Genomic DNA, 24,805 nt, shown 5'->3' with positions numbered 1-24,805 from the left:
CTATTCTTTCTGTTAGGGATGTTCTTCCTCTGGACTAACTCCTCACTTTTCAGGTTCTGAATAAATGTCACCTACTTGGAGAGGCCGCCCTCCTTCACTTTGTCTAAAGAAGCCTGTCTGTCACCAAACACCACCCAGAATGTATACTTGAAGGCAGTTTGCGACCATGCATCGTGTTTATGTTCTCATGTGCCATTTCTGTGAGTTCCCTGGGGGCAGGGACTGTTTCTAGAGTCTCAGTGCATAATTGTGTGTTGGAGCAGGTGCTGGCTGAGGGGCCAAGAGTAGATGGAAATCCAGCCCCACTGTATTCGCCAACTCTTTGCTCTGGCGTAGGCTCTGTCTCCCCAAGAGGACACCTTTTCCTCTCGCACAGAGGTGCATAAGGGCTCTGTAGGGACCAGCTGGTATCAGCAGGACTGGTCCCAGAGTGGCTCCCTGTAACCTTGACTCTCTCATAGAAGGAAATATTCCCACAACGGGAAATCAGTCAGAATTAGTGGTTCAGAGAAAAATGGGCATCTCTTGAGCCTAGGAAAATTTTGCCCTCAGCCCATGAATCCCTGCCTTTGCCCCCTCATGGAGTCCCTGTTTTCCCATCTGCAAAATGGACTTTTTCTCCCATCATCTTCTAGGTACCCACAGTGTTCTCCTAGGGAGAATTCTTTCTGGGCCCATTATTCAGATGGGACAGCAGGATGGTTACAGGGCCAACAACTGGGGATCTGGATAAAGTTGGGGCTCCGCAGGCTGTCTTACCCTCTCCTGCAGCTCCACAAGGAATAGACGGGGGCTCCTGGCCTCCTGTTAGCTCCTCCACCCACTCAGGCCCGGGGGCTGCCTTTATATGCCCACAGTGCCTCTGGGGACACAAAGGGGGCGCAGCCGCCAGAAACCCGTCAATGTGTCATGTCAGAAGCAAATTGTGGTTTTCCCTGCGGGCCTGGGCTAAGCCTTCCTTCTGGGGGTAGAGTGAAAGGGGAGGACTGGGGTCAGTGCCCAGGGGCGGGAATGAAAGCCTGGGGGCTGCAAAGGCAGCCACCTCCTCCTAGACCTGGGGGTGGAGTAGGGCATTCAGCCCACCTATGGGATCTCCCTTCAGGGTTCCCTAATGGCCACATGTGCCCTGATGGCACAGAATCCACCCTGCCTCCCCACCTACCCCACCTGAGACCCAGGGAGAGAAGGAAGGAGATTAAAGCTGCAGGGTCTTCTGTCCCTCTGCCCACCCCGACCCCAGGTCTGGCATGGAGACAGCCATGGGTCCTGGAGAGAGGAACTCTGTGTAGTCCTGGGGAGGGCCACTAACTCCACCCCTATCTGCCAAGACCCAGTGTCTGCTGGGGTTCCACAGCAGTATTCCCCTCCTAAGTCTGGTGCAGGTGACGATAGAGAGAAATTCATCCATCCATTCATTATTTCTTGTGCAGGCACTTGTGCAGCACCTGCTGTCTGCTAGGTGCTGGGGATAAGACCTGTAAACAAAAGAAACAAACCACCTCCCCTGATGACCAATAGAAATACAGTGCAATGAACATTTTTTCCAGTAGCCACATTTTTTATTTTTTATTGAAGGATAATTGCTTTATAGAATTCTGTTGTTTTCTGTCAAACCTCAACATAAATCAGCCATAGGTATACATATATCCCCTCCTTTTTGAACCTCCCTCCCATCTCCCTCCCCATCCCACCCCTCTAGATTGATACAGAGCCCCTGTTTGAGTTTCCTGAGCCATACAACAAATTCCCATTGGCTATCTATTTTACGTATGGTAATGTAAGTTTCCATGTTATTCTTTCTATATATCTCACCCTCTCCTCCCCTCTCCCCATGTCCCTACGTCTATTCTCTATGTCTGTTTCTCCTTTTGCTGCCCTGTAAATAAATTCTTCAGTACCATTTTTCTAGAATCAATATGTATGCATTAGAATACGAAATTTTTCTTTCTCTTTCTGACTTGCTTCACTCTGTATAATAGGTTCTAGGTTCACCCACCTCCTTAGAACTAACTCAAATGCATTCCTTTTTATGGCTGAGTAATATTCCATTGTGTATATGTACCACAACTTCTTTATCCATTCATCTGTCAATGGACATCCAGGTTGCTTCCATGTTCTAGCTTCCAATAGCCACATTTTTTTAAGTGAATTTTAATAGTATAGTTTAAATTGTCCATGAAGCATATATGGCTATTTACTATTGCTATACTTTCAGCTCCTCTGTGAGTGAATGAGTGAAGTCACTCAGTCATGTCCAACTCTTTGTGACCCCATGGACTGTAGCCTACCAGGCTCCTCCATCCATGGGATTCTCCAGGCAAGAATACTGGAGTGGGTCGCCATTTCCTTCTCCAGGAGATCTTTCTGACCCAGGGATTGAACCCGGGTCTCCCTCCTTGTAGGCAGACAATTTACCATCTAAGCCAACAGGGAAGTCCCTCCTCTGTAGATTTGAGAACTTTCAAAACCCAAAATGGAAAAAATAACTTAAAAATTTGTATAGCTTATTTAACCCAGTATGTCCAAAATATTATCATTTAACATTCAATCAATATAAATTCTCAATAGACACCCTACACTTGTTTTCTCATACTAAGTCTGCACACCAAATTTGGATTCGCCACCTTTCAAGTGTTCAATCAATCTCCTTGTATGGCTGTTGGCTGTTGGCCATTGTACTGATCAGCATACCTCTGGGGAGAACAGATAAGCACATGATGAAGTAAGTCAGAGGCTGATGATAAAAATAAATAAGGGAAGGGGGTCCAGTTCCAGTATGGTGGTCGGGGAGGCCTCATGTGTGACTCAGCTGGTAAAAAATCCACCTACAGTGCAGGAGACCTGGGTTTGATCCCTGGATTGGGAAGATCCCCAAGAGCTTCCCTTGTGGCTCAGATGGTAGAGTCTGCCTGCAATGCAGGAGACCCAGGTTTGATCCCTGGGTTGGGAAGACCCCCTGGAGAAGGAAATAGCAACCCACTCCTATAATCTTGCCTGGAAAATCCCATGGATGGAGGTGCCTGGCAGGTACTGTCCACAGGGTCGCAGAGTCGGACATGACTGAGTGACTTCACTTTCACTTTTCATATTTGAACAAGTGTGACTTTTGACCTGCAGGAGGAGAAGGAGTGAGCCAGATGGTTACCTGCGGAAGAGCCCACCAGACGGAGGGAAGTTCAGTTCAGTCATTCAATTGTGTCCAACTCTTTGTGACCCCCATGGACTGCAGAACGCCAGGTTTCCCTGTACATCACCCAACTCCTGGAGCTTGCTCAAACTCATGTCCATAGAGTCGGTGATGCCATCCAACCAACTCATCCCTTCTCCTCCTGCCTTCAATCTTTCCCAGCATCAGGGTCTTTTCCAATGAGTCAGTTCTTCACATCAGGTGGTCAAAGTATTGGAGTTTCAGCTTCAGCCTCAGTTCTTCCAATGAATATTCAGGACTGATTTCCTTTAGGATTGACTGGTTGGATCTCCTTGCAGTCCAAGGGACTGTCAAGAGTCTTCTCCAACACCACAGTTGAAAAGCATCAATTCTTCAGCACTCAGCTTTCTTTATAGTCCAACTCTCACATCCATACATGACTGCTGGAAAAACCATAGCTTTGACCAGATGGACCTTTGTTGGCAAAGTAATGTCTCTGCTTTTTAACATGCTTTCTAGGTTGGTCATAGCTTTTCTTCCAAGGAGCAAGTGTCTTTTAATTTCATGGCTGCAGTCACCATCTATAATGATTTTGGAATCCCAAAAAATAAAGTCTCACACTGTTTCCATTGTTTCCCCATCTGTTTGCCATGAGGTGATGGGACTGGACGCCATGATCTTAGTTTTCTGAATGTTGAGTTTTAAGCCAGTTTTTCAACTCTCCTCTTAGACAGAGGGAAGAACCCCATGGATGGAGGGAAGGGCAAGTTCAAAGGCCTGAGGTGGTATGTTCTAGGAACACAAAGAGGGCTGTGCAGTTGGAGGGGTGTGGGGGCCACGGGGTCAATCAGGTGACGCGGCCCTGCAGGTTACTGTACAGACTTACAGACTTTGGCTTTTGTTTGCAGTTCTTCAGCAGGTCCGGGCTCAGGCATTCCCTCCTGTAGCAAGCCCTCCTGACTCCCAAGCTGGCTGTGACCCCACAGCCTCCTGGAATCTCCTCTGTCAGAATCCATGACATGCAGGGTTGTAACCATGTTTCTGGGTACTCGTGGGTCTGTCTCTTGCATGGGGCCCTGAGACTCAATCTGGCCTGATTCACCTCATAACCCCTGAACCCCTAGCCATACAATATTCATCCTATGACTTTAGACACTGAGCCAGGTTACCCAACCACACCACTTTTAAATAAATAAATAAATCTTTTCTTGAAATATAAAGTCCAAACCCTAAGTGTACAGCTTGATGAACTTTTACAAAATTCTTTTATTTCAGAAGCCCTGTTTTGTCCCTCAGTGCTGACCTCTAACACAATGATGAGCTCAGTCTGCTCTTGAGGGTACTATAAATGGGATTGCGCAAGTGCACTCTTTTGTGTATAGCTCCTTCACACCTGTGTCTATGCAGTCCAGTCATGTTGTGAGAGGCAATGATTTTTTCCTCTTTGCCTTATGCTATTTCATTATGTGACCACACCCAGATTGCTTATCCATACTCCTGTCTAGAGGCACCCAGGCCTTCGGGTCAAAAGCTGCTCTGAGCATTCTTGTTAAGTCTTTTTGTGGACGTGCATTTATTGTTCATTTCTCTTGTGTGGCCAACTAGGAGAGGGATTGCTGGGTCCTAGTAGTGCCTGTGGGGCTTCCCTGGTGGCTCGGTGGTAAAGAATCCATCTACCAATGCAGGAGATGCAGATTTGATCCCTGGATTGGGAAGATTCCCTGGGGAAGGAAGTGGCAACCCACTTCGGTATTCTTGACTGGGAAATCCCATGGACAGTGGAGCCTGTGGGGCTACAGTCCACTGGGGTCGCGAAAGAGTCGTACCTGACTCAGTGATTAAACAGCAACAAAATGAAGTAGCACATGTCCACAGTGAATTTTCTTAAGTTTTTTTACAGGGCTCTCCCAGTGCTACTGCTCATATTCTTGCACACTGGGTACTGCCAGTATTCTTAAGACTCCATTAGAGGGAGGAGGAGGGAAAGCTAGCACCTAGCTTTCATTGAGCAGTTATTGTCTGCAAGGCACTGATGTGTACAAATCGGTCCAGTCATCATGATGACCAGGAAGGTCAGCATATCATAGCTCCTGTCTTACCCTCAAGGAGCCAGGGCTCTCTCTCCAAGGAGAAGCCACCGGCCCAAGGTCACACAAGAGTCCAGCCGACCTGTCTGACTCTGATACTCACCATCCCCCTCCCCCTTTAATTTTAACACAGTAGATTTACAATGTTTTGTTAGGGACACTCATCCTCTTAACCACGGCCCAGGCCAGCCCTTCTCAAGGGAAGAAAAGGCTACCTACTTTCTGATCTGCCTTATCTTCCCCAATTCCTTCCAGATCCCACCCCAGTGGATACCCCTACAACCTCCGCCCACCCCCACCCAGCTCCCTAGGCACCTGCAAGCCACCTCAAGCACCAAGACCCAGTCAGGGATTGCGCCTGTCGGTGGTAAAGATTAATGAAAATGCATATCTCCAGGCCTAACACTGCAGCCCTGACTCAATAGGTCTGGGGTGGAGGGCTCAGGAACTGGCATGTTTAACTTCAATCTGACGTGTAGCCCTTTGGAGAACCCTCGGTGATGTGGAGCCGTGGAAGGCACTAGAGCAGGGGAGGGGCTGAATGGCAAAGAGTACCCCTGGGCATTAGGACCTAGAGGGAAGCCCCTGTAGCCAGAATTCCTGGATCCAATTCCTGACTCTGATCATTACCATCTCAGAGCCATAGTTTCCCCAACCTGCAAAAGGTCTGATGTTAATTAAAATTGTCCACTCTCACCTGACTGGTCTGGCTGTGGGTACAGGTGTCCAGGAAATAGGCCTTAGAGCATTAAGGAAAGACTGCCAAAGGTGCCTGAGAAATTCAGATGATGGCAAGATCCCTGGGAGGCCTTCTTGAAGTTACTGCAGCTGAGAGTGGGCTTGGAAGGGAGAAGGCAGGCTGGGTGGTGACTGGTGTGGACACAAATCTGGGGCATTGGTGGGTGGTCTTCAGTTCCCCCAGGGGGCTGCGTGGCAGGCTTTGGGGGTCGATAATCATGAGTCCAGGATCAAAGAGCTGGCTGTCCTCCCTCCTTGCTCTGTGACCTTGAGCTGACCACATACCCTCTCTGGGCCCCAGTTCTTTAAATAATGGTGATGCATCTTGTTGCTGAACGTGGTGTGAAGAAGCAATGAGACTTGGACTCAGGCAGACAGGGTTCAAGCCCGTCCCCACATGCAAGTGTGCCCTTGGGCGCTGGCTTCATCTCTCTGAGCCTCCACTTCCTCATCCAGGGTTGGGAGTCTTGGAAGTTGAGCAGTGCCCATGGGCAGAAAACCCCCATTATTGCCTCTCTAGAAGCTGGGGTCACAGCACAGGGCTCCCCTTGCCAGCCCAGCCCTCATTTTCTGCTCAGAGTAAATCCAGGGTAACTGATCATTCAAAGAAGGTCGCAATGAGATTAGAGGTCAAAGTACTCAACCCCTTTCCTATTTCCCAGATGGGAAAACTGAGGTCCGGGGAGGAGCTATGGTTTGTCCAAGGCCACGTAGTGTGCCCCTGGTTGTGCCAAGGCAAGAACCTGGTCCTCCTGACTCAGCCTTTCTGCCTTGGTTTCTCCATCTGTGCAGTGGGCTGGGGAGGGGAGCAGTGAGTGTACTGTGTGAACATCTAAGGACAGGATTAGGGGAGTGGAGGAGCCCAGGCACGCCTAGGATCAGGCATCAGCCACCCACAGATTACCCAGGCGTCTGTATGTGCCAGCCAGTCTCAAGGCCACCATTGTCCCAGAGCCAGGAGATGATGGGTGTTGAGATTAAGGTCGACTCTGAGGGAAAAGGGGACAGCCCAGGCACCCAGGCCAAGGCAAGGGAGGGGCCCTCTTTCCTCTGTGACATGGCTCTGGGCCAGGCTGGTACACAGACCCACCCATGGAGACAGAGACCTTCTGACAGATGCAAACAGCAACGCATGGACCATGGACACGTATGTGGGACCACCATCTCAATAATTCCCAGGGCTGGAGCAACAGCCAATCAGAGGGCTCTGAAGTACCTTTTTTTTTTTCAAAGTTACAGGTTTTGGGGTTTTGTTTTTTTTTTTCAACATTCTAGTAAATGATACTGATTTTGAGAATCCACTTAGAATGCACTTATTTTAGATTGTGTTTTTAACTTTGTTATATATAAAAATACATTCACTTTAAAGAAGGGTCAGTTTGAAGAACAGCGTCAGTAGGTGGCCCAGATGGTAAAGAATTTGCCTGCAATGCAGGAGACCCAGATTCAATCCCTGGTCGGAAGATCCCCTGGAGAAGGGAATGGCAGCCCACTCCAGTATTTTTGTCTGGGAAATCCCATGAACAGAGGAGCTTGGTGGGCTATAGTCCATGGGATCACAAAGAGCCAGACATGACTGAGTGATTGAGCACACACACACACACACACAGTGGGGATGATCACCCTCCCCTTATAGGGTTACTGCATAGATTAAATGAGATGGTACAAGTAAAGCTCTGAGCATGGCATTCAGCAGGTACTCAATATATGCTCAAGCCTGCCCCTCAGACCCAAGCTGCTCTTAGATCCCAAAACCCATTGAAGAGGAAGAAAAAACACACATCAATTTTCTACAAATAAAGAGGTCAAAACATCAAATGTTCGTTAGGGCCTTTCTCCTGTTTATTGCCAAGTCCCCAGCCCCGTCCTGCCCTGCTCACTCCTCATCAGCCCCAGTGGAAGGGGGCCAGGCCCACCCAGTTCCAATCAGGCTCCTCTGCTGGACGGTGTGCAGGCAGCTGGCAGGCAAATCCTGTCCCAGTCAGTCCAGCTTCAAGTTCAGCACCAGGGCATTCTGGCAGGAGAAAAAGGGCCAGGAGCAGGTGTGGGGAACAATGAGGGGCCACCCAGACACAGACGGGGATGGACCGGGGCGTGGTCAGGAATAAAATCAGCTCGGTGTTTAAGAACGAAGGATGGACTCTGTGTGGGGGGGGCGGTGATTTGGGAGAATGTCATTGAAACATGTATAATATCATATAAGAAATGAATCGCCAGTCCAGGTTTGATACAGGATACAGGATACTTGGATCTGGTGCACTGGAATGACCCAGAGGGACGGTATGGGGAGGGAGGTGGGAGCGGGGTTCAAGATTGGGAACACGTGTGCACCCGTGGTGGATTCATGTTGATGTATGGCAAAACCAATACAATATTGTAAAGTAATTAGCCTCTAATTAAAAAAAAAAAGGATGAAGGATGGGGCACCCCTGGTGGCTCAGTGCTTAAAAAAAAAAAATCTGCCTGTCAATACAGGAGACACAGGTTCGATCTCTGGTCCAGGTAGATCCCACATGCCACAGGGAAGCTAAGCCCATGTGCCACAACTACTGAGCCTTTGCTCTAGAGCCCAGGAGACATAACTACTGAAGCTTGTGTACTCTAGAGCCTGTGCTCTGCAACCAGAGAAGACACTTCAGTGAGAAGCCTGTGCACTGCAATTAGAGAGTAGCCTCTGCTCGCCGCAATTAGAGAAAATCCTGTGCAGCAATGAAGACCCAGCACAGCCAAAAATAAATAAAGAAATGCTTAAAAAAGGAAGACTGGCCTTAAGACCCTTCACCTCTCTGAACCTTGAGTTTCTCAACAATCAAGTGAGGAGAAGCACCCCTACCTCCCAGAGTAGAGAGATCAAATGAGAAAAAGGTCCATTTAATGCTCCAAGTGCAGTGCTTGGTGTGCAAGGCAAAGCTAATATTTATGGAGCACTTACTGTATGCCTTTAAGTGAATTATCTCCATAAATCATCACAACAGCTCTCCAGAGTGGATACTATATTATTCTCTCTATTTGAGATGACAGAAAAATAGAAGCACCGAGAAAGAGGAAGCAATTCGTCCAAGGTGGCAGAGGAGGACAGTAGCAGAATTCATGTTTCCTTCAGGGGATCCCTGGCTAAGGGCAGCCTCCAGATTCTGAGGGGCAGGGTCTTGCTCAGGGGATTGGCAAGACTGTACTGATGGCCGCTGCCTCCTTAGTCCAATGCCCTCCAAGTTGAGAATGGCAGGCTCTTGCTCATTGGCCAGAAACTTTGGCTGAACTGGCCTTCCCCACCTCCTTTCCTCACCTCAGTTATGTCCAGCTCTGCCAGGTTGTAGTTCATGTCCAGAAGGTCAGGAAGTGGGAACCCGACTTGGAGTACATCTGAGAAATACAGGAAGAGTTATTTCAGCCTACCTGCTCTGCAAGTAAGTGGCTGCCTGGAGCAGCATAGTGGGAAATAGTGCAGTGATTGATTCATGATGTCTGCCAGCTGCACAGGCCTAGACACCATCAGCGGGATCACCACCGACTTGCATCCCAGGGCAGAGTCAAGATCTGACTTCAGGTATCGGGTCAAAGGTCAGAGTCCAAGTTGTTGAAGGGGCCCTTGTCCCCAGGCAAGTGATATTAACATGACTTTAGCCTCAAAGATTCAGTATTGACTATCTACTCCCTTTTAGGTTTCCTCATTTGGGACCAGTGGAGGGCCTTTGAGACCACCCTTGTGACATCCTTTCCTGCTCAGAGTGCTTCTTGGCACCAGCAAAACCCTCACCATTGATGACTGGGATGTAGGCTTCTTGGAGAAAATCAGTGATGAAGCCAGTCAATTTCTTCTCCTGGCGAGAGAGAGAGAAAGAGAAGATACCCTCATCCCATCGTTCCATTAATTCAACAGATTTTTTTTTCAGCTCTTAGTCCAGCTGAGTCCAAGGACCACAGGAACGAATTTTAGAGACATCAAATCACATCAAAACTGCGTCTGACTGTTACACTGTAGACTGATGCCCTTCATTTCTGCTTAGCTCCTGTTCAGTCCATGGGGTCGCAAAGAATCAGATAACGACTGAGCGACTGAGCACACACTACTCCTAACTACATCAGGTTCTGTGTTGGGCCCTGAGACTACAGAAACTAATAAAAATAGCACCTGGGCTGGGCAAACAAGCTCAGGTTGCTGCTATGCACAACAATGCTTTTAAAATCAATCTAGGGAGATGTCCAGATTCTATCCAGAAAAGAGAACAAAGACTCAGAGAAGCAAAGCAATTTTCCCAAGGTCACACGGTCAGTCAGGAGCCCCAAACCCCACAATGACCTACTCTATTCACTCTGCCTCCATTTCAGAGCTCTACCCTGAAATCCCAAGGTGAATAGGCCCAGTTTTTTGCTTTTAAGCCAGACCAGGCAGAAGTACTTGGGATACTTACCTTGAAGGGGCCAATTGATGAGGACTTCCGGGACATGCTCAGTAATCTGCAGAAGAGAGGGAACCAGGGAGGAGGAAGGGCATTCAGAGCACTGGAGAAAAGACATCTCAAACACCCCCGGCTCCTCTCTGATGGGGAAGTCCCCTTATAGCCTTCACACTAGGCACTCCTAAGTCTGTTTACATGCTACCTGTGATGGGGCACTCACCACTTTTTCTTACAGCCCATGTTGTTTCCCACAGCTCAAACCACTGACTTCTCTCATTGGTCCTGACTCCTCTCTTTGGGACCCAAGCTCTGTCTATTGCACCTGCCCAAGGCCAGATATGCAGAGGTTTGCAGCTCAGTTAACCCGTTGCAGACTTCTGCAGCACACAGAGCTGGGGTCCTTCACAGGGTCCCTCCTCTGCACAGCTTCTGGTGGCACTAATGCATCTTGGCACCAGAACAGGCCATATGACCATCATCTGCTGGTTCTATCTTCCCAACATCTATTCTTTACTCCAGTAACAGAGTTTCCATTTCCTGAGCCTCTCTATCCAAGGCATTACAGTGGGGTGAGCACATCACCCAGACCTGGCCAATCAGAGCATTCGCTCTCTAGAGTCATAAGTTCAGTTCAGTTCAGTTGCTCAGTCATGTCTGACTCTTTGCGACCCCATGGACTGCAGCACACAAGGCTTCCCTGTCCTTCACCAACTCCCGGAGCTTGCTCAAACTCATGTCCATTGAGTCAGTGATGCCATCCAACCATCTCATCCTCTGCCATCCCCTTCTCCTCCTGCCTTCAATCTTTCCCAGCATCAGGGTCTTTTCCAATGAGTTAGTTCTTCGCATCAGGTGGCCAAAGTATTGGAGCTTCAGCATCAGTCCTTCCAATGAATATTCAGGACTAATTTCCTTTAGGATTGATTGGTTGGATCTCCTTGCAGTCCACAGGACTCTCAAGAGTCTTCTCCAACACCACAGTTCAAAGGCAGCAATTCTTCGGTGCTCAGCTTTCTTTATAGTCCAACCCTCACATCCATACATGACTACTGGAAAAACCATAGCTTTGACCAGATGGACCTCTATTGGCAAAGTAATGTCTCTGCTTTTTAATATGCTGTGTAGGTTTGTCGTAGCTTTTCTTCTAAGGAGCAAGCGTCTTTTAATTTCATGGCTACAGTCACCATTTGCAGTGATTTTGGAGCCCAAGAAAATTAATTCTCACACTGTTTCCATTGTTTCCCCATCTATTTGCCATGAAGGGATGGGACCAGGTGCCATGATCTTAGTTTTTTGAATGCTGAGTTTTAAGCCAACTTTTCACTCTCCTCTCTTTCACTTTCATGAAGAGGCTCTTTAGTTCTTCACTTTCTGCCATAAGGGTGGTGTCATCTGCCAGGAGGTTATTGAAATTTCTCCTGGAAATCTTGATTCCAGCTTGTGCTTCATCCAGCCCAGCATTTCACATGATGTACTCTGCATATAAGTTAAATAAGTAGGGTGACAATATACAGCCTTGATGTACTCCGCTCCCAATCTGGAAGCAGTCTGTTGTTCCATGTCCAGTTCTAATTGTTGCTTCTTGACCTGCATGCAGATTTCTCAAGAAGCAGGTCAGGTGGTCTGGTATTCCTGTCTCTTTAAGAATTTTCCATAGTTTGTTGTGATCACACAGTCAAAGGCTTAGTCAATAAAGCAGAAGTAGATGTTTTTCTGGAACTCTCTTGCCTTTTGAATGATCCAGTGGATGTTGGCAATTTGATCTCTGGTTCCTCTGCCTTTTCTAAATCCAGCTTTAACATCTGGAAGTTCACAGTTCATGTACTGTTGAAGCCTGGCTTGGAGAATTTTGAGCATTATTTTGCTAGCACGTGAGATGAGTGCAATTGTGCGGTAGTTTGAACATTCTTTGGCATTGCCTTTCTTTGGGATTGGAATGAAAACTGACCTTTTCCAGTACTGTGGCCACTGCTGAGTTTTCCAAATTTGCTGGCATATTGAGTGCAGCACTTTCACAGCATCCTCTTTTAGGATTTGAAATAGCTCAACTGGAATTCCATCACCTCCACTAGCTTTGTTCATAGTGATGCTTCCTGAGGCCCACTTGACTTCACATTTCAGGATGTCTTGCTCTAGGTGAGTGATCACACCATCATGGTTATCTGGGTCATGAAGATCTTTTTTGTACAGTTCTTCTGTGTATTCTTGCCACCTCTTCTTAATATCTTCTGCTTCTGTTAGGTCCATACCATTTCTGTTCCTTTACTGAGCCCATCTTTGCATGAAATGTTCCCTTGGTATCTCTTATTTTCTTGACAAGATCTCTAGTCTTTCCCATTCTATTGTTTTCCTCTATTTCTTTTCATTGATCACTGAGGAAGGCTTTCTTATCTCTCCTTGCTATTCTTTGGAACTCTGCATTCAGGTGGGTATATCTTTCCTTTTCTCCTTTGCCTTTCACTTCTCTTCTTTTCTCAGTTGTTTGTAAGGCCTCCTCAGACAACCATTTTGCCTTTTTGCGTTTCCTTTTCTTGGGGATGGTCTTGATCACTGTCTGCTGTACAATGTCATGAACCTCCATCCATAGTTTTTCAGGCACTTTGTCTATCAGATCTAGTCCCCTAAATCTATTTCTCACATCCACTGTATAATCATAATAGGTTTGATTTGCTGCTGCTAAGTCGCTTCAGTCGTGTCTGACTCTGTGCGACCCCATAAACGGCAGCCCACCAGGCTTCCACGTCCCTGGGATTCTCCAGGCAAGAACACTGGAGTGGTAGGTCATACCTAAATGGTCTAGTTGTTTTCCCTACTTTCTTCAATTTCAGTCTGAATTTTGCAATAAAGAGTCATAGTGATTAGCTTAGAGTTGGTCATGTGATCCACACTAGACCAATGAAAACAGCCTTTGAGATTTTGTTAGAACTGTTAAATAAGAGGTCTCTCTTCTTATTGGGGTCACTTTGCCACCAATTTTGGGGAGCGGCTGCCTGAGAATGTCCAACAAAGTAGACAGCAAAAACCAAGGGAAGAGAGGGATAAACTTTGAGAATTTTTGTGCACCTAGATCCAGCCATGCCTGAAAGGTGAGAACTACTGCTAGAGATTTTAATTATATGACTCAAAAGTCCCTTTTGGGCTTAAGTGAGTTAAAGTCAGAATTGTCTCTTACAACCAGTAGAATCTTGGCACCCAACACATCAGACAAGAAATTATGACAAATACAAAAATTATTCAGCAATTGAATACAAAACTAGACCTCACACATAGATAGAGCTCTATAATTGTTGACTGTTATCAGTATAAAGAAGGTGTTCCTAGAGAAGGTCATATTTGAGGTGGGCACTGACTAGCAGGTGGCATTTGGATGACATGGGTAAAAGCCTGTTCATGAAAAAGGGAACATGATCACATGATCAGACTCACTGTGCAAGAGCCTAGTGGAATAGTGGGAGCGGTGGTGGGAGAATTTGAGAAGGGCCTTGAAGGCCAGGCTAAGATTTGACAAAAGATCATGCACACAATGGGGAGCCATTGAGAGTTCTAGCAGGCATAGAGACCAGAGAAGCCTGGCAGTGTGGGCTGTGCTGGCTGGGTCAGAGGAAGGCCCTGGAGCAGGAAACCAAGTGGTCTTGGTGGTGCCTAGGCAGGGGTACAGGGATGCCAACCTGGGCAGCAGACTCCTACCTGTCCAGAGAGGTGGTCATCTGCAGCCGGTCCTCATGAACTGAGTACTGGATTTTCAGGTTGAAGTGCTGACACAGAGTGGGGGGAAAGCAGGAAGAAGGCAGTGGGTCCCCCATCAGGGCTGGTAAAACCAAGGGCTCTACGACCTTCCCAGAACCACCACCACTGCCAAGACAGAGCAAGTGTCTTCCTCTCTGCCCACCCCACCCTCAGGACCTGAAGCCAGCAGTCTCCCCATTCCCCTAGCCCAGGATCCTCATCCTCCCTGTACCCAGCCCACGACAGCACTATCAGAAATCCCGGCATGATTGTGGGTCCCTGAACATACCATGTTATTGCTCCAGGCCACATCCTGTTACTCTATCTGGAGTACCCTCCATCACCAACCTCAACCCTTTCCCTGGCCAGATCCTGTTCAACTTTCAAAACATAGCTCAGGCATCACCTTCTCTAGGAAGTCCTCTGTGATTTCCTCAAAATAGATTTGCAATCTCTTTAGGTTCCTATAATTCCCTGAGTGAGACTTCACTGCCCTTATAGATGCTAATGAATGTTGGAGGGTGGGAAGTTGAACAGGAAAGAGAGGGAGGAAAGGAGGGAAGAGAAAGAAATATCTTTCTAGTCATTTGGAGGTTCAATTGCAGAGCCCAAAATCAGACAGTAGGTGACAGTGCCCAGAAGGTTATGACCAAATAATCAAGATTAACTAAGAGCCCTTCAATCCATTACTTGACTATGAGCTAAAAGCCCACCCTCCAGCTTCAAATATCCATGAGTTGGGCTTAGCTGGGAAAAAGTCCACTCACAGTTTCCAGGACAAAGAGGGATACAGGCGGCTTGCCCCGCCACCGTGCAGCAAACATCTCCAGGGTGCCGTGGAGGTGCAGCAGGCTCTTGCCTGTCTTCATGGTGACCTTGGGGGGCTTGTTTATCCTGATCTGGGTCACCAGGGGTTTCGGCTTGGGATAGGCTTCAGCCACCTACAGAAACCAGGAAACTCCCCTCAGGGCCAATCCTCAGACTGGTGGTTTCCATTGAAACTAGGAGTCTGACATGAAATAGGTGATTTCTGCCTTGGAAGTACTATATGCAAAGGCTGGAATATGTCTATCAGGAAATAAAGGAAACAAAACAGAAAATCTGACTATTTCTATATTGGACATAGAAAGTACAATGCACAAAACCTGGGTGTTCCTGTGGGGGCCCAAAGACTACTTTACGGAGAAGTTGGGATGATTCCACACTGGACAAGGGAGACATGGTATTGAAAATCCATTTGCCTGGATGGAGAACAGGGCAGGTGATTGTGGTGATTATGGATAGCTGGGGCACTTACTTTAGGGATGAAGCCAGCCAGTGTCACAGTGGTTTGGGGTGGCAGCTCACCGATCTACAAAATAATAGTCAAGGTTAGGATTACTGAAGGCTTCCCTGAGTCATCCTAACAAACCTCTCCTCTGACTTAAAAAGGCATGCCCTCTGAGGTCCTTCATCAAAATAGTTATCACTCTTTGATTAAGTAGATAATGAGCGCCTGGAGAGCCCAGACTGTGGCTCACACATTCCAATGCCCATAGCTCTGAGTACAAGATCATGCACTGAGAAAATTTTGTTTGATGAAAAAGTAGACAGAGAGATGGGAGAATGGGTAGATGCAATGGATCAGAGGATGTGGGTGAAGGGATTCATAGATGGATAGGTGGATGGAGAAAAAGTATAAACATATAAGTGCGTGAATGGATGGGTGGATTGATGGATAGGTGTTTGTGTAGGAGAATGAATAATAGATAGCAGGTGGATGGCTGCATGGAGGCATGAAAGGAATAATGGAGAAGGGAGGATGGGTGGATGGGAAAATGGTGGAATCATCTGATAAATGGATGGGAGAATGGATGATGAATGGATTGATGGGTGGAGGGATGAATAGAAAGGTCCACAAATAGATGGGGGGTGCATGGATGCAAGGATGAATAAAGGGATCAGTGGGGATGAATGAATGAATGGATGGATTGATGGCTGGCTGGCTGGATCAGTAAATGAGTAGGAGAATGGATAATGGAGAACTGGATGAGTAGATGGGTGGGTATCTGGGTGTTTAGGCGGTAAACGGCAGATACATAGATTCATTCATTCAGTAGTATCAGCCCCTGTTCTAGGTATGGATGGTATGGAGGGTTGGGTGGATTCTAGCTAAAAGGATAGAGTCTAGGACATGACTACATAGTAACAAGACAGACCGGAAAAAAAGCAGGTAGATGGATGGACAATGCAGAAGAGTTGTAGGTTGGTGGATAAATACCTGGTGTGTGGACAGTTGAATGGATAGATGAATACACAGTGGCTACATGGACAGAGAGATGGCGGATGGTGGGGTGAAATGATGACAGAAATCCATCCTGGCCCCTCCCAGTCCTAGCATTACTCACAACCCCAGGATAATTCTCAGTCTGGCAGGGACTGTCATTACAGGAGGCAGATGCAGATATCGGGGGTGTGGCCACTGGGCAGCTCACCATCGTATCCTTGACTTTTACATTAAAGGACTTCTGCAGAAGAGCAAGCTCTGCTGTGAGGAAGGTGGCCGAGAGCAGCAGCTGTGAGGAGCCTTCAGCATAGTCCTCAGGGAACTCAGCCCCTCCGGCATCCGCAAGCTGGATGGTGTTGCCCTTTTGCTGCTGCACCACAGGCTATGGGACAGCCAGGGGAGAGACCCTCAGCCTTGACCATGGGCAAGTCTCAGTCCTCCAAACAAATGGTGCTCAAACCAGCCTAGTGTTAATTACTTAGTCATTTGACTCTTTGTGACCCCATGGACTGTAGCCCACCAAGCTCCTCTATCCATGGGATTTTCCAGGCAAGGATGCTGGAGTGGGTTTCCTTCTCCAGGGGATCTTCCTGACCCGGGGATCGAACCCAGGTCTCCTGCACTGCAGGCAGACTCTTTACCATCTGAGCCAACAGGGAAGTCTGTGGTGCCCAAGTCAGCAAGTCATGAGATGGTTGAGCCAGAGCAGCGTGCAGTGGCTCAACTCTCCCAGCATACAGATGGGTAGACTGAGACCCACAAGGATAATGGAGTCAATCACTGAACCACTGGCAGCTCCTCATAGGATTGTGTAAGTAACATCAGTTAATCTGACTCTAACTGATTAGAGCCCTCGTTTACTATTTTAACCTCAAGAGAATGAGGTAAACGGAAGACAACATGCAGCCTGTAAGAGTCCCACTGGAGGAAGACTTCACAGGGAGATGACCACTTGGGATTCTTCTTTCCATTCCTGGGAGATGCAGTCACCTGGTCACTAGGGTTCTGGAGTCCTGGGTGAGGCCCTAGCCAAATCCTGCCTGCCTGCTAAGCTGGGTGCTCTCTTCTATACAACGACAGTGGGCAAGCCACTCATTGGGAGAAGCAGGGAGCCTCAGGGGTGTGGGTGTGGAGTTGGCCATCCAGAAATTAGCTCAGGATTTGGGGTTCGTACTGAGAGCAGAAAGAGAAAGAGGCCCTTTCCACCCTCCGCAACCCCAGCCCATCCACCGGCCTTGGCAGAAGCAGCCCCCACCACTCAAGCCAGTGAGACCTCTGCCGGCTGATGCCCTTTGGTGCTTACACTGAAGTCCACTTGAATGTAGCTGGGTGTTGTGGTCGGTACGGACGTCAGGACATATTGGACAGTGCCCATCTGGCCCACAGGCATGGGGGCTGTTCAAAGATGAAGATTCACTCAGAGAGACACCAGCCCAAGGACAGCCTGGAGAAGCCAGCACCAGCCAGCTGCCACCTGAACCTGGCCTGGATGCCAGGACCCCGGCCCTCTCTGTGACACAGGCAAACTGCTTAGCATCTCTGGGCCTCAGTAGTTTCATCTGCAGAATGGAGGCAATGGTGCCTGAGCTAGAAAATCATGCAACCTCATATCACCCTGCAGATACAGAGCTTGAGCATTTACCAAGGGTTGTCCAGCTCAGTTCTCACAACAGATTGGTGGGGTCAGGATTATTGGTTCTATTTTACAGATGCACAGATTGAGAATTGGAGGAGTGAAATAATGTCCCAGGCCACTCTGCTGGGCACATGAACCAGTTTTCCTCAGTCTCAGCCATTGGGGTTTCTCCTCCTGGTCTTGGGGAGCCCTGTGGACCCCACAGTGATAAAGGTTCCCTTAGCAAAGGGAAGGGTGGGGTTACTACTGGAATTGCTCTTCGTGGTACAAGGTTTGTGGATGAGCTATTGTGAACAAAGGCTGCTGTCCTTGGAGTCTGGGAGGGTAATAGATGGAACACTGGGTGGAGGGCTGAGAGGTAAGGACACCAGAGCCCCTCAGGGCCTAAGGCTCCCCATCTGGGCATTGCGGGGAGGAGTGGACTCCATGACCTCAGACCTCCTGTAGTCCCAAGGCCGGGCCAGGAGCAGGTACTTGAATGGGGAGTGGGACATCCAAAAATTCTAGCCATCCTGCTGACCCCATGTGGGAGCAAGGCATGGCTAGGGCTACATACCATTCAGGCTGGCCCACTTCTTGTTCACATACACCAGGACTGCATCAATGGCAGGGCACATCTGGAAGAAGAGAAAGCGCTGGGCTGAAGGGGGCCCTGAGTGGAGGGCCCCATTCTCACAGCTGAATGTTACTCCATGGGGAGTCTCAAGGGCCCTGGTGGGATAGAGACTGGAGGGGAACCAAAGCCACAAGTCATACAGAAAGTCAATGGCAGAGCCCCAGGGACTGGTACACTCAGCAGGGTTGGCAAGCTGTGTGATACCAGCTGCTGTTTTCTCCTCCTCTGCTTATGGAAGACATCACTAGCTGATCACGGTACTTCCTCTCACTGAGCCAGCCACAGCCTCAGGAGCCTCCTCAGCCGCCAACAGTCGATCGAACAGCCGAGATGAAACGTGCTTGCCAGCCCTGGTCTAAGCAGTGCCGGGGATGAGGGGCGGAGGCTCACTCTGGGCACTCACCAGACCAGGAAGAACTTTGTGTAGGGTGCTGTCCAGGAACTTGTTGACCATTTTGGGCAGCATGCTGGACACAGAGGATGGGGCAGAGGCATAGATGGCAGGAAGTTAGACACAGGACATGGCTAAGGAGTTCAGTGGCTCAGGAAGTGGGATGCTGGGTCGGGCTGGCAAGGTGGACCGAGCCTTCCTCCCCAACCACAGAGAACCTCACTTGCTAGGCAGGTTTGTCTTCACGCTGACCAGGATGATCTCACAGCCCTCGCTCTTGAACATGGGGAGGCCCGTCTCCTCGTCCTGCAGAAGCCGGTTGGTGGCTGTGATGTTCAGGACCACGATGATCTCCATGTTCCCACCCATGAAGCTGGAGGGGGGGCAGGCAGGCATCAGGGCACCGCTGCCACTGTGGCCAGAATCTCAGCCTCTCTGAGAGGGTGAAAGGGTGGGAGACCATGCCATGGGACAGAAAGAGGGATGGGACCTGCCCAAGTTCACACAACCAGCCTTTCCTCTCCTCTCTTGCTTTGGTGAACTCCTACACATCCTTCAAAACTCTGCTCTGCTGTCATCATCTCCCCAAAGCCTTTTCTAATCCCCAGCCCCTACACCCTGTCAATATTTCTTCTGTCCCAGGCCAATCTATCAACCTGTGATCATCTGTGCTCAGGTCTGGTTCCCATCAAAGGTAGGAACCAAATTTGCATTATCTCAGACCACAGCATGGTACACAGTAGGTACTCAATCAATGGGCATATAAGAGTGAGACAAAGAGGCCATTGTCCTTTCCCTCTCACATCCGTGCCATACTCACCTCTTGCCGGTGATGGTCATGCCCGTGGACACACACTGGAAGATGCCCACCCTGGGCATAAAGTTCATTGTGATGACAGGCACCAGCACATCCTTCACTTTCAGACTGGGAGGGGCACACATTTGAGCAGTGAGAACTGGACAGGTGAGATCCCTCAACGCACTCCTCCACCACTTTGCTGGGAGGCCCTGGGTAAATCCCCCATCCCATGTCATAGGGATAAACCTATCTCTGAACCAGTCTGTACACAGAAAGCTCTCATTGTGGGTGAGATGACATGTGGCTTAATTTGTGACCCTGGGCTGCTGCCTTCCCTGATGTAGGCCTCTGTTTCCCCACTGACAAAAAGAGGAGGTTTGCTTAGATCTGAGTTTCTCATCACTGATGCTACGGACATTTGGGGCAAGACCATCCTGTGCTGTGGGCTGTCCTGTGCATTGTAGGATGTTTCATAGAAATCTTGGCTTCTGCTCACCACAGGGACTAGATGCACCCCCCTCCCCCACTCTACAAGGTGGGACAATCAAAAATGTCTCCAGACATAGCCAGATGCCCCCTGGAGGCAAAATCACTCCTGGCTGAGAACCACCAGTCAAGATCCGGGATAACAAAGTTGTGGCACATTTACTTCCCCTGCCCACCCAGAGCTCTTGGCAGACATTGCTAATCAATCACACTGCTATTTCCTGCTAAGTCCAGAAAGTGTCTCAGAACCCTCCCCAGTACATCATTCCAGACAGCCCCTACTAATCAATCCCGTATGATGCAAGCAACGAAACTAGTTTGCACCTATCCTTAGATGATCGTTTCCATTCAGCCACTGGAGGATTTTTCATTCAATTTCACCTACATTCAGCAAGCTACTGCTGGAGTTTGACTTTTCAACTTCACTTCCTCCTCCCAATGGCCCTGCTCACAACAGGACTAGAATTGTCCCTAGTGGGTGACTGAGGGGACTGAGGTCCAGGCAAGAGCAGTGACCTGCCCAAGGTCACACAGCAAGCCAGCAGCAAAGCCAGAAAGAGGCCCCATGTCCTGTATCAACTCTTTCACTCAGGTCCTGGGCATAGCATTACCCACCACCCTCTGCCCTAACCACCACCCCCTTCCCCCGGCCCATGAAGCTCCTCCCCTGCTCACTCAGTGATGCCCTTGATAGGCTTCATCCCTGGGCGATTTTGGCCTGCCTCAGCTGCCATCTTCTCCAGGATATGACTCTCATCCATGGCATTCTGGACCTCTGGAAAGGAGAAGAGTCAGATAGACCCTCGCCTGGGCTCTTTACTGCTTCCTTCCCTCACCATTCTCTCAGGCATCCCAGAAACAAGTCGTGTGCAGACCCTGCCCTCTTCCAGCCTCCTGGGGGAGACAGAGTCACCAACAATAACAGTAAAGAGTGATGAGAGGAAGGAGAGGGTGGGACGAATTGGGAGTGCAGCATTGACATACAGATGCTACTATGGTAAAACAGAGAGCTAGTGGGAACTCTCCCCCGGAGAATGCCATGGACAGAGGAGCCTGGCAGGCCACAGTCCATGGGGTCGCAAAGAGCTGGACATGTCTGTGCAACTAACTTTCACTTTGTTCAGTGGGAAGCTGCTATATAACACTGGGAGCTCAGCTCCATGCTCTGAGATGACTTAGACAGGTGGGATGGGGAGAGGGCGTGGGAGAGAGGTCCAAGGGTGGGGGGGTGCATATAGGTATACTCATAGCTGATTCATGTTGTTGTACAGTAGAAACTAGCATAACATTGTATACTCCAATTAAAAATACAATAAACAATACAGTGAATTCTACTGGAAAATATTTTGGCAGAATCTATGAAAGCTGAAGATATACATATTCTATAACTGTGAAATTCCTCTACTAATTACATACCCAACAGAAACATGCTTGTGTTCAACAAAATGTGTATTTTGGAATTAGACATTGTAAAATAGCTGTGTTTTTGAGTACCACATAAAAATTCATCATTAAAAGAAGAAAAGGTGATGAGAGCCAGTACTGCCAGTACTGTGGTTACGACTCCACGTTCCATCGCAGGGAGCACAGATTCAATCCTTGGTCAGGGAACTGAAGTCCCACATGCCGTGGAGTGCAGTCAAAATTTTTTTTAAAAAAGCAAGAAAGAAATATATTGTAAATAAAAGTGATGAGAGCCATAAAAAGTACACACAGCTAGAAGAACCACATGACAGGTTTGGGCCGGTAAAGAAAGAGCTGGGGAAGGCTTTCCAGGAGGAGGTAAGCTGTCAATTGGTCCTTAAAGGAAGAATAGGATTTTCACCAGGAAACAAAGGGGTAAAGGAGGTGGCTCAGGGCAGAGGATGCACCAAGGGCAGAGGCGGAGAGAGGGGAAGGAGGTGGCGTGGCGAGGGAGGAGAGAGGAACACGCGGTGGCTGGAGTGGGGAGGGCAGGACTAGACTCTGGAGCAGTTTCCAGGGCACATCATGGAGGCCTTGAACCTCGAGTGAGAGGGCCGACTTTATGCTGTAGCCCAGACACTCTCAAACTGGGGTGGTTAGGGAATTCAACTTGGAGCTTGTTAAAGTCGAGATACTGTGCCTGAAGCCAAGACATTCTGATTCCCCAAGCCTGGGGGCCCCCACCCCAAATGATACTGTGCCAGAAACACCCTATAATAGTCACAGGCTAGTTCCCAGAGGGGGACAAATCCTGAGCTGACGAAATCGTTAGCTCTTTGGGCCTGGATGTGACTTCCCTGAGGGTCACAGAGCTGGGGGTGGAAAATACCTTTGAGTAAAGAACCCTCAGAGCCTTTTCATCTCAATTTCATCTGAAGTGTGTTAGTTTCTGAGTCGTGTCCGACTCTCTGCGACCCCATGGACTGTAGGCAGATTCTTTACCATCTGAGCCACGGGGAGTTTGTATCACAATTTCATTTGATCCTGCCCCAAAAGGACAGTTTACCATTTTACATTTTTTTAAGTATAGTTTTTATTTATTTGGCTGCACTGACTCTCAGCTGCAGTGTGCAGGATATCTAGTTACAGCAGGCAAACTCTGAGCTGTAGCCCGTGGGATCTAGGTCCCTGACCAGGGATGGAACCCAGGCTGCCGGCATGGGGAGCTCGGAGGGGCCTCTGGACCACCAGGGAAGTCCCGCTAATTTGCATTTCTTTTCATTTTACATTCTCTGAGGAGCACACTGGCAGCACAGAGAGGGTGACTGACTTGCTTGAGGCCACAGAGTAAACTGTTGGCAGAGCTGGGATTTGGCTCATGTCTGTCACCCCGATGACCCGCTTGTGGACACCAACCCCTGCCATCAGGGCCAAGGAGAGGCTACAGGAGGCAGAATTTAAAGCTCTGCCTTCAACTTATTGGGGGACCTTGGGAAGGTCACCCTATTTTCTCTGGGTCTCAGTTTCCTCTCCTCTCTGTAAAATGGGAGAATAACACATTGCCTATAAGTTTACTTTGAGGATCACAGAGCACTCAAGTCTATGTAAACACGAGCAGTCGCTACCTAACCCCAGTCACACACCTCCCACACCCTCTGCCAACATCCAGCGCCAGCTCACCGCGATTCAGGACGTCCATGCCCAGCCGCAGCAGTGCCCCAGGGTCTGCTCGCGTGGGAGTCAGCAGGCTGCAGAGCGCCAGACACAGGATCCACAGCATGGCCCCGCCTGTGCCGTAGGGCCTGAATTGGGTGCAGCTCAACAAGCCCTGGTTCTCCCGGGAGCCTCTCATGCTCCAGAGCAGACGGAGCCCCCTGGGTGATCTCGGAAGTCTAGGAGCCTTTGGACTCCAGCCAGTTCAGAGAACCTCATGCCTGCCTCCTCCCAAAGGGCCCAAGGGTGTCCGGATGAAACACCAGGCCTTCTGGAGTCACCCCGAGCAGGTCACTTCCCTCTCTAAGCCTCAGCTTCCTCATCTGTGGGCCTGATGCATTCTGATCAGCCTGCCTGATGGGGTTGGTGGAGGTTTAGCTGCAATTTTTCACGTTTTCAGGTGTGGCTCAGAGAGCAGTGCTGGGGCCGCAGAAGGAATTCCCTCCTGGTCCTGATCCAGGAACTCCCCATGCAGTGCAGCGTGGGAATGGGGGAACCCTCTGCTTCCCTAGCCCTCCGACAGCCCGGGGCATCCCCCACCTCCCCCAGCTCAGCCTCCCTTCCAGGAATCTCAGTTCACAGCCCCTTAAGGCCCCTGGAGACAATGCCTCACCAATAGGGAAATCAAGGCATAGTTTGAACCAGCGCCAAGATCTCACAGTCAGTGAGTAGAGAATCAAATGATGACCTCTGACCTCAGATCCTTCAAAACTCCCAGGAAACCCCCTTCCCATCTCTGGGCTCCCAGACAACCTTTCTTCCTGTAGACTACTTACCAAGACCTGAAATTCTTCCAACCAGAGGCAGAGTGTTTATTTCAGGTTTGAGCTGTGGCTGAAAAGAATCAAGGTGGGGCAGCTACTGAGGCTGGTCTGTGTCACCAAAGAGGAAGAGTTCCCAATGGACTCCAGCCTTTATGAGCCTTTATGGGACAGCCAGCTCAGTCACTGACCCATAAACAGTCGTTCATTCAACTCACATTTACTGAGTCCCCACTACGTGTCAAGCAGGCCGGGCTACAGGGTACACACAGCAGAGACAGTCCTGCTTGTCCTGAATCTTAGAGAGAATCAATCGAATGGGATACAATGTGTATGAGGGATTAGGGAGTGGGGGTGGGCATCAGGGAAGGACTCTCTAAGGAGGAGATGTTTAGGCTGAGGCCTAAAGGATGCCAGTACATAAAAAAAAACAAGGAGACCATCGAGCCTACAATCAACATTTGCTAAGTGAAACCGTGTTCTATTTGTCTCTTGTCCCATTCAATTTTTAGATATCTATCTGAGCTTGAAAATAATCAATCATGGTGTTTCTTCTACCCCTGTGAACAAGCCTAGTGCCAGATCACTGAAGTTCATCCTGTGGGTGACTATGGAGTTCAGCACCTGGCAGCAG

General features: G+C 49.0%; 1 protein-coding gene across 3 annotated transcripts; it reads right to left on the bottom strand.

Moving 5' to 3' along the window:
• Window positions 1-7,793: 7,793 nt before the first annotated feature.
• BPIFB6 (BPI fold containing family B member 6) lies at window positions 7,794-24,195 on the bottom strand. Of its 3 annotated transcripts, NM_001257213.1 has the most exons (16): window positions 24,187-24,195; window positions 23,378-23,485; window positions 20,969-21,068; window positions 19,829-19,933; window positions 19,232-19,381; window positions 19,021-19,084; window positions 18,558-18,618; window positions 17,669-17,760; window positions 16,574-16,747; window positions 15,397-15,450; window positions 14,867-15,040; window positions 14,061-14,128; window positions 10,386-10,431; window positions 9,731-9,794; window positions 9,260-9,336; window positions 7,955-7,987 (listed from the first exon to the last, which is right to left on the bottom strand). In NM_001257213.1, exons 2-16 carry the CDS (start codon window positions 23,475-23,477, stop codon window positions 7,955-7,957), a joined length of 1,362 nt encoding a protein of 453 aa, NP_001244142.1. In that variant the 5' UTR covers window positions 23,478-23,485; window positions 24,187-24,195. The 3 variants fall into 3 exon arrangements, with proteins under 3 accessions (XP_024856360.1, XP_059748589.1, NP_001244142.1); XM_025000592.2 differs by lacking the exon at window positions 24,187-24,195 and having other exon boundaries at window positions 7,794-7,987; window positions 23,378-23,944; XM_059892606.1 differs by lacking the exons at window positions 16,574-16,747; window positions 24,187-24,195 and having other exon boundaries at window positions 7,794-7,987; window positions 23,378-23,944.
• Between the last annotated feature and the right edge of the window lie 610 nt (window positions 24,196-24,805).

This window comes from Bos taurus, chromosome 13, assembly GCF_002263795.3.
Source record: "Bos taurus isolate L1 Dominette 01449 registration number 42190680 breed Hereford chromosome 13, ARS-UCD2.0, whole genome shotgun sequence".
NCBI lineage: Eukaryota > Metazoa > Chordata > Mammalia > Artiodactyla > Bovidae > Bos > Bos taurus.
The sequence above is the reverse complement of the archived record's forward strand: the minus strand, read 5'-3'. Positions and strand labels throughout refer to the sequence as shown.